The sequence below is a fragment of the Herpailurus yagouaroundi genome, unplaced genomic scaffold (genome assembly GCF_014898765.1).
Source record: "Herpailurus yagouaroundi ecotype Mexico unplaced genomic scaffold, PumYag 140, whole genome shotgun sequence".
Taxonomy (NCBI): domain Eukaryota; kingdom Metazoa; phylum Chordata; class Mammalia; order Carnivora; family Felidae; genus Herpailurus; species Herpailurus yagouaroundi.
In genome coordinates, this window is record NW_024412395.1 from 69,421,802 (window position 1) to 69,434,566 (window position 12,765).

At 35.2% G+C, this 12,765-nt stretch overlaps 2 protein-coding genes across 3 annotated transcripts in view; one reads left to right on the forward strand and one right to left on the reverse strand.

The window, feature by feature from the left end:
* The window catches only part of ANKAR (ankyrin and armadillo repeat containing), a 72,374-nt gene that overhangs the window by 55,602 nt on the left and 4,007 nt on the right, over positions 1–12,765 (forward strand). For both annotated transcript variants that reach the window (XM_040475627.1, XM_040475628.1), the window contains 5 exons: positions 1,169–1,291; positions 8,028–8,186; positions 8,869–8,986; positions 10,797–10,906; positions 12,418–12,614. In XM_040475627.1, coding sequence (XP_040331561.1) covers positions 1,169–1,291; positions 8,028–8,186; positions 8,869–8,986; positions 10,797–10,906; positions 12,418–12,614 — 707 coding nt within the window. The remainder of the gene's footprint in view (positions 1–1,168; positions 1,292–8,027; positions 8,187–8,868; positions 8,987–10,796; positions 10,907–12,417; positions 12,615–12,765) is intronic.
* LOC121030823 (ORM1-like protein 1) overlaps positions 1–12,765 on the reverse strand; it is a 50,580-nt gene that overhangs the window by 817 nt on the left and 36,998 nt on the right. The window lies entirely within an intron of this gene.

Here is a 12,765-nt window from a genome sequence, read left to right on the forward strand (position 1 = left end):
ATAAAATGACATTCGCATATATTCAAATCCTTTGGAGATTTATGACATCTAGAGTTGGCCAGGCAGGAAATTATAACAACAAAAAATACATTTTCTCTTCAAAATTAGGTATGAGTTCTGCTGGAAATGAGAAAACAGAAATATGTAAGCAAATACAGAATTATTTCTTTTAAGGAATGTGTTATCAGAAAAGATGTTAGAAGTTATGCAGCTTTTCTGGTTATGAAAGAGATTATTCTATTATAGGAGTTGATTAGGGAAACGGAAGGAGCATATTCTTGCAATTTTTTTGGCTTGAATTATATGAAAAACTACACTGACTTTCAAAGTACAAATAAATTTCAGAAGACCATGTAATTTGCCACATAAAAATACATTTTTATTTTAAAACATGCATTTTCATGTTTTAAACAGTTTACTCTTATTGTGCCCATCCATATTTCAGTATATGCTTTCAATGAGTTCTTCAACTTGTTAAAAACATAACATCAATACATTTCAATACTTTTCTTCAAATAAGATGCGATAGTAAACAAAATACTTTTGAAATAATAAGCATGCTGTTCAAATTCATGACATTTTTCATAGAAGTGCATAATGTAATCTTAAAAAACTTATCTTGAGTCCCGAAAATAAACAAAGTTCATTTACACCCTCCTAAAAGGCTTCAGAATATGAATTAAATGACCCTGGAACTAGAGCAAAACTATTCTTCAGGACTACTTCCCAGTCTTGGGAATTTTTTCCTTAATTGATAGGCCTTCCATTGAAGCCTTAGAATTCAATGGTCAACAGCTAACAAGCAGTTCAAAACAGTTTTTTATTCCAGGCCAGGATTTAAAAAAACAAAATTCTCTTTTAGATGTGGAAAGGATACAACTATGCACTTAAGATAATACCTCCTCACATTTCCTGCTGGCTCTGGTTGCTCCCTCCCACCTCTCAAACGGAGCTTTGTGTTGGTGATGGCACACTTAGGAAGGATATTTTCCCAGCTGTTAAAAATTGCTAGGGACATTGCTTCGGACATTGTAAATGCCTATTATTAGAGAATTGGAATCAATGAATTACACAGTTGAATTAGTATATCCCATATAAATGTTTGTATAATGAAATATGTCATTTGATAAACCATGAGTGAAAAATAAACTAATTTCTACATACTTAGGTTGAAGTGGCATTTTCCTTGGCATGCATTGTCCTAGGGAATGATCTGTTACAGAATGAATTACAAGAAAATGAAGGATTTAAGTATGCCGATGTCCTTCATCTTCTTCACTCACAAGATAAGGTAATGCCTTTACAAAATGTTAAAGCTCATGTAGAATGGTTTTTAGACCATATCCTCAAATTATGTCTTTTGCACACCAATATTTAAATATATTACATAAGAAATGTAAAATCTCTTTGGTAGATCATTAGTTTGTAATAATGAAATATTGTTCCATATTTTTCATAGTTGACTTATTTCATCTTTGAAAGGTAGCAATTTTTTTCTATTTATTTATTTATTTATATTTTATATTTTATTTTTAAAAATTTACATCTAAATTAGCATATAGTGCAACAATGATTTCAGGAGTAGATTCCTTAGTGCCCCTTGCCCATTTAGCCCATCTCCCCTCCCACAACCCCTCCTGTAACCCTCAGTTTGTTCTACATATTTATGAGTCTCTTATGTTTTGTACCCCTCCCTGTTTTTATGTTATTTTTGTTTCCCTTCCCTTATGTTCATCTGTTTTGTCTCTTAAAACCTCATATGAGTGAAGTCATATGATTTTTGTCTTTCTCTGACTGACTAATTTCACTCAGCATAATACTCTCCAATTCCATCCAATTCCATTCCATTCAAATTTCTTCACCGGATTATTTGTTTTTTGGGTGTTGAGTTTGATACGTTCTTTATAGATTTTGGATACTAACCCTTTATCTGATATGTCATTTACAAATATCCTCTCCCATTCTGTCGGTTGCCTTTCAGTTTTGCTGATTGTTTCCTTGTTGTGCAGAAGCTTTTTATTTTGATGAGGTCATAGTAGTTCATTTTTGCTTTTGTTTCCCTTGTCTCCGGAGACATGTTGAGTAAGTTGGTATGGCCAAGATCAAAAAGGTTTTTGCCTGCTTTCTCCTCTAGGATTTTAATGGCTTCCTGTCTTATATTGAGGTTTTTCAATCATTTCGGGTTTATTTTTATGTATGGTGTAAGAAAGAGGTCCAGGTTCATTCTTCTGCATGTCGCTGTCCAGTTTTCCCAGTACCACTTGCTGAAGAGACTGTCTTTATTCCATTGGATATTATTTCCTGCTTTGTCAAAGATTAGTTGGCCATTCATTTGAGGGTCCATTTCTGGGTTCTCTATTCTGTTCCATTGATCTGAGTGTCTGTTCTTGTGCCAGTACCATACTGTCTTGATGATTACAGCTTTGTAGTATAGCTTGAAGTCTGGGATTGTGATGTCACCTGCTTTGGTTTTCTTTTTCAAGATTGCTTTGGCTATTCGGGGTCTTTTCTGGTTCCATACAAATTTTAGGATTATTTGTTCTAGCTCTGTGAAGAATGCTGGTGTTATTTTGATAGGCATTGCACTGAATATGTAGATTGCTTTGGGTAGTATCGACATTTTAACAATATTTGTTCTTCCTATCCAGGAGCATGGAATCTTTTTCCATTTTTTTTGTGTCTCCTTCAATTTCTTTCATAAGCTTTCTATAGTTTTCGGCATATAGATTTTGGTTAGATTTATTCCTAGGTATTTTATGGGTTTTTTTGTGCAATTGTAAATGAGATTGATTCCTTGATTTCTCTTTCTGTCACTTCATTGTTAGTGTATAGGAATGCAACCGATTTCTGTGCGTTGATTTTATATCCTGCAACTTGGCTGAATTCATGAATCAGTTCTAGCAGTTTTTTGGTGTAATCTTTTGGATTTTCCATATAGAGTATCATGTCATCTGCAAAGACAGAAAGTTTGACCTCCTCCTGGCCGACCTGGATGCCTTTTTATTTGTGTTGTCTGGTTGCAGAGGCTAAGACTTCCAATACTATGTTGAATAACAGTGATGAGAATGGACATCCCTTCCTGACCTTAGGGGGAAAGCTCTCAGTTTTTCCCCATTAAGGATATTAGTGTTGGGTCATTCATATATGGTGTTTATGATCTCGAGGTATGTTCCTTCTATCCCTACTTTCTTGAGGGTTTTTACCAAGAAAGGCTGCTGTATTTTGTCAAATGCTTTTTCTGCATCTATTGAGAGGATCATATGGTTCTTGTCCTTTCTTTTATTGATGTGATGAATCACTTTAATTGTTTTGCAGATATTGAACGAGCCCTGCATCCCAGGTATAAATCCCACTTGGTCGTGGTGAATAATTTTTTTAATGTATTTTTGGAGCCGGTTGGCTAATATCTTGTTGAGGATTTTGCATCCATGTTCATCAGGGAAATGGGTCTATAGTTCTCCTTTTTAGTGGGGTCTCTGTCTGGGTTTGGAATCAAGGTAATGCTGGCTTCATAGAGTTTGGAAGTTTTCCTTCCATTTCTATTTTTTGGAACACCTTCAAGAGAATAGGTGTTAACTCTTCCTTAAGTGTTTGGTAGAATTCCCCTGGAAAGCCATCTGGCCCTGGACTCTTGTTTTTTGGCAGATTTTTGATTACTAATTCGATTTCCTTACTGGTTATGAGTCTGTTCAAATTTTCTATTTCTTCCTGTTTCAGTTTTTGTAGTGTATATGTTTCTAGGAATTTGTCCACTTCTTCCAGATTACCCATTTTATTGGCATATAATTGCTTACAATATTCTTTTATTATTGTTTTTATTTCTGCTGTGTTGGTTGTGATCTCTCCTCTTTCATTCTTGATTTTATTCATTTGGGTCCTTTCTTTTTTCTTTTTGATCAAACTGGCTAGTGGTTTATCAATTTTAATTCTTTTAAAGAATCAGCTTCTGATTTCATTGGTCTGTTCTACTGGTTTTGTTGTTGTTGTTGTTGATTTGTTTCAATAGCATTAATTTCTGCTCTAATCTTTGTTATTTCCTGTCTTCTGCTGGTTTGGGGTTTTATTTGCTGTTCTTTTCCCAGCTCCTTAAGGTGTAAGGTTAGGTTGTGTATCAGAGATCTTTCTTCCTTCTTTAGTAGGGTCTGGATTGCTATATACTTTCCTCTTATGACCTTTGCTGCATCCCAGAGGTTTTAGGTTGTGGTGTTATCATTTTCATTGACTTCCATATATTTTCTAATTTCCTCTTTAACTGCTTGGTTAGCCCATTCATTCTTTAGTAGGATGCTCTTCAGTCTCCAAGTATTTGTTACCTTTCCAAATTTTTTCTTGTGGTTGATTTCGAGTTTCATAGGGGTGTGGTCTGAAAATATGCATGATATGATCTTGATCTTTTTGTACTTACTTAGGGATGATTTGTGTCCCAGTATATGGTCTATTCTGGAGAACGTTCCATGTGCACTGGAGAAGAATGTATATTCTGCTGCTTTAGGAGGAAATGTTCTGAATATATGTTAAGTCCATCTGGTCCAGTGTGTCATTCAAAGCCACTGTTTCCTTGTTGATTTTTTGATTAGATATCTGTCCATTGCTGTGAGTGGGGTGTTGAAGTCTCCTACTATTATGGTATTACTATTGATGAGTTTGTGATTGTGATTAATTGATTTATATATTTGGGTGCTTCCACATTTGGTGGATAAATGTTTACAATTGTTAGGTCTTCTTAGTGGATAGACCCCTTGATTATGATATAATGCCCTGCTGCATCTCTTGATACAGTTGAAAGGTAGCAATTTTAACGCTTAGAGAGCCAATAAACAAATCTCTTCTGTCCTGGATGCATCAAAATTTTTCTTTTTGAAATTTTATGAAATTTGAAACTTTATGACCTTTCAACTCTCAGTCACCCACTATTCTAGTGGTGCTTCTCAAACTTTGTGATAAAGGAAAGCCTTCCCCCAGCAATCTGTAATGGGTAGGATAATTAAAACAACAAAAACTTTAAATTTTGCAATAATTTTAGGTTTTCCAAAATTTTGCAAAAATAGTAGAGTGTTCTAGCATATCCTTCATCCCGCTTTCCTGGATGTCAACCAGCAATTAACATTGATACCATACTATTAACTAATCTGCAAACTTTATTTAAATTTTGCCAATTTTCTCAGCAGTGTCCTTTTTCTGTCCCAGAATGCAATCTAGGATCTCACATTACATCTATTTGTCATGTCCCTTTAGTTTCCTTCAATCTGTGAAACTCGGTCCTTTGTTTTTCATGATTTTACATGTCTCCCATGATTTTGACATTTTTGACGAGTCCACACCAGTTACTTTGTAGAATGTCCTTCAATTTGAGTTATCTGATGTTTTCTCATGATTAAATTGAGGTTATGCATTTTGGCAAGAATACCATAGAAATGATGTGGTCTTCTTCATTCACCTGCCTAGTGCATCATTTCAGGAGGTACATGGTGCTGTTATGTCTTATAACTGGCAATGTTAACTTTGGGCACTTGGTTAAGGTAGTATCTGCCATATTTCTCCACTGTAAAGTCACTGTACTTCCCTTTTTTAATAAGTATCTTAAGGTGAGACATTTTGAGCCTATGAAAATATTCTGTTTTGCATGTACTTTTGCTCAACAATTTTAGCATCTACTGATGCAGCAATGATTACTGTGGTATTTGGCTAACGACAATTTTTTTTTAAAGTTCTCCTTTTTTTTTTTTAAATCAAATTTATACTTAAATTCCAGTTAGTTAACATGCAGTGTACTATTAGTTTCAGGTGTACAATGTAGTGATTCATCACTTACATACAATACCGGTCCTCACTACAAGTGCCCTCCTTAATCCCCATCATCTACTCAACCCATCTCCCCACCCACTTCCCTTCTCGTCACGATCAGTTTGTTCTCTATATTTAAGAGTCTGTTTCTTGGTTTTCCTCTCTCTTTTATTCCCCTCTATGTTTGTTTTACTTCTTAAATTCCACCTATGAGTGAAATCATATGGTATTTGCCTTTCTCTGACTGACTTATTTCGCTTAGCATACTACTTTCTAGCTCCATCCACATCCTTGCAAATGGCAAGATTCATTCTTTTTATGGCTGAGTAATATACCATTGTATATATACATATACACCACATCTTTATTCATTCATCAGGCAATGGACATTTGGGATCTTTACATAATTTGGCTATTGTTGATAATGCTGCCATAAACATCTTTCTAGATTTATTAGTTGGTATTTAACTATAAGGAAGAGCTGTTCCTTTTAAATTCGAATTCCCAGTTTTTGTAATCCTGATGTCAACCATTTTGTCGACTGTCATTGGTCCATGGGCCATACTTTGGATACCACTAACCCTAGAGAAATTTGAGAACTTTTGTTGTCTATAGTGCATTTAGCAATTAGGGAAGAAAACTGCCAACTGTCAGCTTTAGATTTGGGAGGAAGAAAAGAGGGCTATGGGGGAGAAATGAACTCAAAGCATTATTTATTAATATATAGATTTCTACTGTACTGTGGTATATGAAAAAATGGAGATGTGCTGCTGTAATAATATGGGGAATATAGGGTGAGGAGACTGAATTTCTGTCTGACTGACTCTTTAAGCCACCTTTCTTCTCTCTCTGTTCATTCCACATTTTATTCTCATTGCTCATTCCTCAGGGACACCCTTCTCCTTTTTCTTCTACTACTCATTCTGCTCTTAATCATTCTCCTTTTCTTCTCAGCCTGTTCCCACCTGCTTCATTCACTGGACCCTGTTCTTTTGTGTATTCCTAATACTTTTCTTCTTGCTTATGACCAGGTGACTACTTTGTGTGTACATAATTTTTATTATGGAAAATTTCAAACACATACAGAATAAAAGAGTAGCACAATGAACTTAAATATTCCTATGACCCAGTTTCAGCACTTATCAATTCATGGCCAGTTTTATTTAATCTATATATCCACTTGCTCTTCCTATATTATTTTTCAAGAAAATCTCAGGCATCATATAATTTTATTGGTAAATATTTTAGTATGCACATATAGCACTTTTATGTAATGATTAACACCGAAAGAAGAAAACTCGCTAAGATTAATGGTTCTCTCTGTACTATACTGTTCAAGCAAAATATTAAAAATTAGATTTAGTGATAAAGTTCTATCTTTTGGGTCTTTCTGGAAGATCTACCATACTTGTTCATCTTTGGCAAGTGAACAGACTCTAAGAATTGGCTTTTGCTCTGTTTGCCAAGTCCCAGAAAATTAAAATGTGATCTGTAAATCATCTTTCTTTTGTTTCCCTCTTAGGATATAGTACAGAATTTTACAAATGAGCTTATTTTGAGAGATGATAGAGACCATCCCACAATGCATAACATGTAATATATAGTATGCTATACAAGGAAGTTTTGACTTATCAAATTCTACTTTGAAATGTTGAAATGAAAATAAAAATATGTTAAAACAAAAAAGTTGAGGGTTAGTGAAATTATGGAATTTCCTATTTCTGTTTAGGTATTTATTTGCACAATTATTAACTAACATTCCCTCTGAATATGAAAATTACTTCCCTCTTCTCCCTGAAGCCACAACTTACTTCTCTATTTAATCTGTTCAATGACATCCTGGGTTGACTCTATTACCTGTTTTCCCCAATGATGTCATGTTTTACTCCCAGAGATAAGAATGTAATGTATTTAGATGGGCGAGAATTCAAAATCTATTACCTTGAGTAACATAATAAATGAACTAAGTTAAAGATAATGCATGTGGGGCACTTGGGTGGCTCAGTCAGTTAAATGTCTGACTCTTGATTTCAGTTCAGGTCATTGTCTCACCGTTCGTGAATTTGAGCTCTGCATCAAGCTTTGCACTAACAGCACAGAGCTTACTTGGGATTCTCTCTCCCTCTCTTTCTGCTGGCTCTCTCTCTCTCTCTTAAAAACAAATAAAAATAAATAAACCTAAAACCTGCCTTTTTGAGTTAAAAAAAAGAAAAAAAGATAACGCATGTTTCTCCTATTTCTAGGACGTTTGTTTAAGAGCAGGCTATGCATTAACCCTTTTTGCCTTCAATAATCGCCTTCAACAATACTTAATATTGGAAAGTGGAATAATGACCATATCAATTTTTGAACCTTTTCTTGAATCAACAATTGAAACTGAAAAGGCAATGGCAGCATTTCAGGTACAAAACTGAAGTTAAAACTTCAAATCCATAAGTGTCTTTTTAGTCAAAAACTTGAAAATTAGAAAAAATTTTAATCTGGAAAAGTGTTTACTGATTTGTAAAATTTGCAGTATTTTTCACACCAGCCCTTTCCACCTCATAAAATCCCTGTTATTTATGAGGATATCTTCATTTTACCAGCACTTTTTGCCTTTGTACCTTACCTGATGCTTATAAGAACCCTGTCAGGTTGATGGGCAGATAGTATTATTTTTATCATCCACATATTACAGGCAGAAAAACATGGTAGTATCCAAGACATGTTTTCTAACTGCAGATCTTTACCTGATCACACTGGTTCTTCAACCCATGACAACTAGATGTATATGGGTTCTTCTTATTCTCTCTCTTCTTTTTCTAGCTTATAATATTTAGGAGAAATATTTTCTATGAACCCATAATTCAAAAATGGAAAACCTGCAAATATTGTAGGAAGAATGCAATGGCCTACCATGTTCACTGCAGTAATCAGATAGCGACAAGCACTCTAACTCACACCCCTGCCACTTGCTTTTCTTCTACTGAATAATACCAAATTACCCCTCTAACCTTCCTGAGAAGTAGCCAAAAAACATTAAAGCTTAATTAGAGAAGCCAAATATAAAACATTCAATGATTCTATGCTTATTTTTGTTTTCAGATTATTATATTAGCTAAAGTCATTATAGACATGGACCATATTACTTTGTCTGCAAGAGGTGTCACTATTTTAGTTGACAGTCTGTATTCAGTTCATTCTACCACTATTGTCTTGACAGGTAAGAAATAACTGGAAGGTAGTTACATAAAATAACTACATAAAACTATTTTCAAAAATATTTTTTTGTAATCTGAGCAATAATAAAATAATAAGCCTGATACTATGTCACATGGTTTGAAGAATGAGCTGGTACAAATCTACATGAACTCCACAGTAAGCCTACATGGAACAATGGGAGTCTACTCTGCACCCCAAAAAGCAGCAGGGTAACTCTGAACATAGCCTTTTTGATTTCTTACTTTTTCAAACCTCTAATTATTTTTTCCAGAAAGAAAATGAGAATTAAACTATGAGCTACCACCAACAAAGTTTACACACTGATTTATGAAAGTAATGGCAGATTTATACTGCTATACTTCTGTCTGGTTTTCTTTTGATCAATTGTTCACATTTTGCTAACATTTAAAGAGTTCCCTTTGTTGCTATGCAATATAGCAAAGCAAAATAGTCCAACAGAGTTCTTGGCACACTTAACGCTAGTTGTGTAACTGTATCTCCTCCAGAGCTAACTTTCAAAATTAATAATAAGCTAATTAACTTGATATATCACTTTTTTTTTTAAACGTTTATTTATTTTTGAGACAGAGAGAGACAGAGCATGAACAGGGGAGGGGCAGAGAGAGAGTGGGAGGCACAGAATCGGAAACAGGCTCCAGGCTCTGAGCTGTCAGCACAGAGCCCGACGCGGGGCTCGAACTCACGGACTGTGAGATCATGACCTGAGCCGAAGTCGGACGCTTAACCGACTGAGCCACCCAGGCCTTGGTTTATAAAGGCCAGAAAAAAAAAAAAAAATACAAGAACAAAAACCCAATGAATACCTCAATAAAGTATCCATCCACATTTATATGGGTGGATGCTTTTATATCTTAAAATTTGTGTTGCACTTTTTCCAACACAGCAACAATATTGTGAAACAATATCACATGAATGCTTTAAAAATAAAACACATATTTGAATGAAACAGTTGTAGCCTGGTAGCTGCACATTTATTTTATTACTGAATTACCTTATTTTCAACCCCCAAACATTTGTTTTTATGGCAAAAACTTCAATGATTTTAAGTTTAAGTTAGTAATACATTGCTTGCTTTTAAAATACCATTAAGCTCTTAACTCAAAGCAATCTGGGCTACAAAGAAGACATACTAACTTTAAAATTTTTTTTTTTTTTTAACGTTAAACTTCTGTGCCTTTGGAGCCACCCAGGCGCCCCAGAGGACATACTAACTTTTTATGGTAGTTCAATCATTACGTTCATAGTCATTAAAAAAGTGCTAAACCTCAGGGGTGCCTGGGTGGCTCAGTTGGTTAAGCTTTCAGCTCATGTCATGATCCCATGGTTCATGAGATTGAGCCCCACATCAGGCTCTGCGCTGACAGCAGAGAGCTCTGAGCACAAAGCTACTTGGGATTCTCTCTCTCCCTCCCTCTCTGTCCCTCCCCTGCTCATATGTGCTCTCTCTGTCTCTTAAAATAAATAAATAAACAAGCCTAAAAAAATGTAAAAATGTTAAAGCTCAAAACAAAATATATTCTGAAGCCATGGGGATAAAAACCTCTGATTTTCAAAATTCCCCACTCTTAGATAAAGCTAATTAATTTTTACTGTTTGTGACAGAAAACCAAATCACAATTTGGGGGAAAAACTTCCACATTTAATATATACATGCTTTTTCTCAGATCTTCTTCATTAACAGAGATGTCTTGTGACTCAACCCTTTTTAACAATATGTGCAAATGAACAAAAGTACAGTATATCAGTTTATATCATTTAAATAACACAAGCATTTTTTTTCTTATTTGTAGGAAATTTAATAGCTAGCCTGGCTCATTCTAGAGCTGGTATTCCAGAAGCATTTGCCACATTAGGGACAATCCAACGGCTCTGCTATCATTTGTATTCAGAAAAAGAAGAGGTAAAAACAAAAGTCTTTCTATAATTGAATATTCTAAAAATGTAAGTTGCCTCTCACTTTTGTGGGCTAATTTCTCCACAGGTTAAGTATGTTATATAATAGTTCATGTTACTAATACAAAATTAGAGGAGTTTTCTAGTACAGTATCTGCCATCCACAATTCTGTTCCTACAATATGTGCACATTTAACTTCAATAACTTAAGATTCAATCTACAAATAAGTACACTGATGATATAGAAATTGGTAATTAAAATATTTATAAAATCTCTCATAAAAACTGGTTAGTTACTAACCAGTGATGTCACTAAGTCATTTCTATGATTATTTGGAATGCATGAAAATGGAATCCATTGGAGTTTTCCTTATCTGCCAAACAGGATTAGAGATGACAGTGTGAAGAAGGCTGGGCTGGCTGTAGTAGTGGTTTGCCTCTAAGTATTCCCCTGCACTTCCCCCCTCCAGGTCTAAGGTAGTGTTTCTCCAACTTCAGGGAATATAGGAATTACTTGGAAGACTTGTTACACCATAGATTGCTGGGCTCCATTCCCAGGGTTTCTGATTGAATATATCTGGTATAGGCCCTACAATGTGCATTTCTAACAAGTTCCTAGAAGCTGAAACTGATGGATAGGGACCATACACTGAGAACCACTGTTCAAGGTATGGAAGTTATATGGGCATATAAAGCAGTCAGATGCCAATGTAGAGACCAGTATATGAACCCTCTGTTACCCGGGATGTGTATGGTTTTTGTTCATTCTATGACAGTTCTTAGGCCACCACTAACAGATTTTCTAAGAACTGCCCAGGAATATACTTTAATTAATCATATGAGTAACTTAATTACTTCAGGGTCACAGACTAAGGGTATTCCCTTTAAGAAAGGAAAGATCTACTTTTTCTGTTTTTGCCAGTGGAAAATTGAATTGCTTTCCTGAGTGTCTTATTTTAAACTTGTTTTTATCTTATCGTCTCTTAATCTGGTTTCCTATTATAATCAACTGAGCTGTTTTGAAAAATTCCAGTGTCCAGACTGCACTCCAAAATAATTAAATCAGATCTTCTAGGGGTGGTAACTAGGCACGAGTAATTTTCATAACTATCAAGGGGATTCCAATGCACAATCAAGACTGAGACCCACTGTCCTACTTCAAACTCAATGGTTCTTACTCTGGCTGCATATTAGAATCACCTGTGGCACTTTTAAAAAACAATACAAAAGCCCAGATTCTACCCCCAAGCGAGTCTGATTCAGTTGGTGGGTTTTTGTTGTTGTTGTTTCTAACTGCTGGCGATTCTAAAATGCAGTCCGGACTGAGACCAACTACTAGTAATTAGTGGCAGTTGACATCTCTCTCTCTGAAAACATCGTTGTTATGCGTCCATGTATAGATTGCCATTGGTTGACACACGTTTGTTAAACATAGCTACAAAGACTTTCTTAGGAAATGTTTAATGAGAACATGTGTTAGATGTTTTAGCTCAATGGAGGAACTGTTTCTTCACTTAGGTTCGCACAGCTTGCTCCTGTGCTCTTGGCTACTTAACTTACAACGCAAGTGCTTTCCGCATCCTATTAAAGGAATGCAGAAATAAGCCTAATCAGTTCCTTCGATTAACAAATAATATCAGCAGAGATGCAAGTATTAACCCAGCATTTCTAAAGGAATTTCAGATGCAACAGCGAGTGGGACTTCCTGCATTAAGGTATTGTGTCTGTATTTGTGAAGTTGAAATTATCGATAAAGGAACTTGTAAGAAAGTTTAAGGAAGCTCAAACAAGGGGAACTACTTTTGTGCCTTGTATACCAAGAGATACACTTCATTCTAAATGTCCACTGCCAAAGCCTGTTTTAAT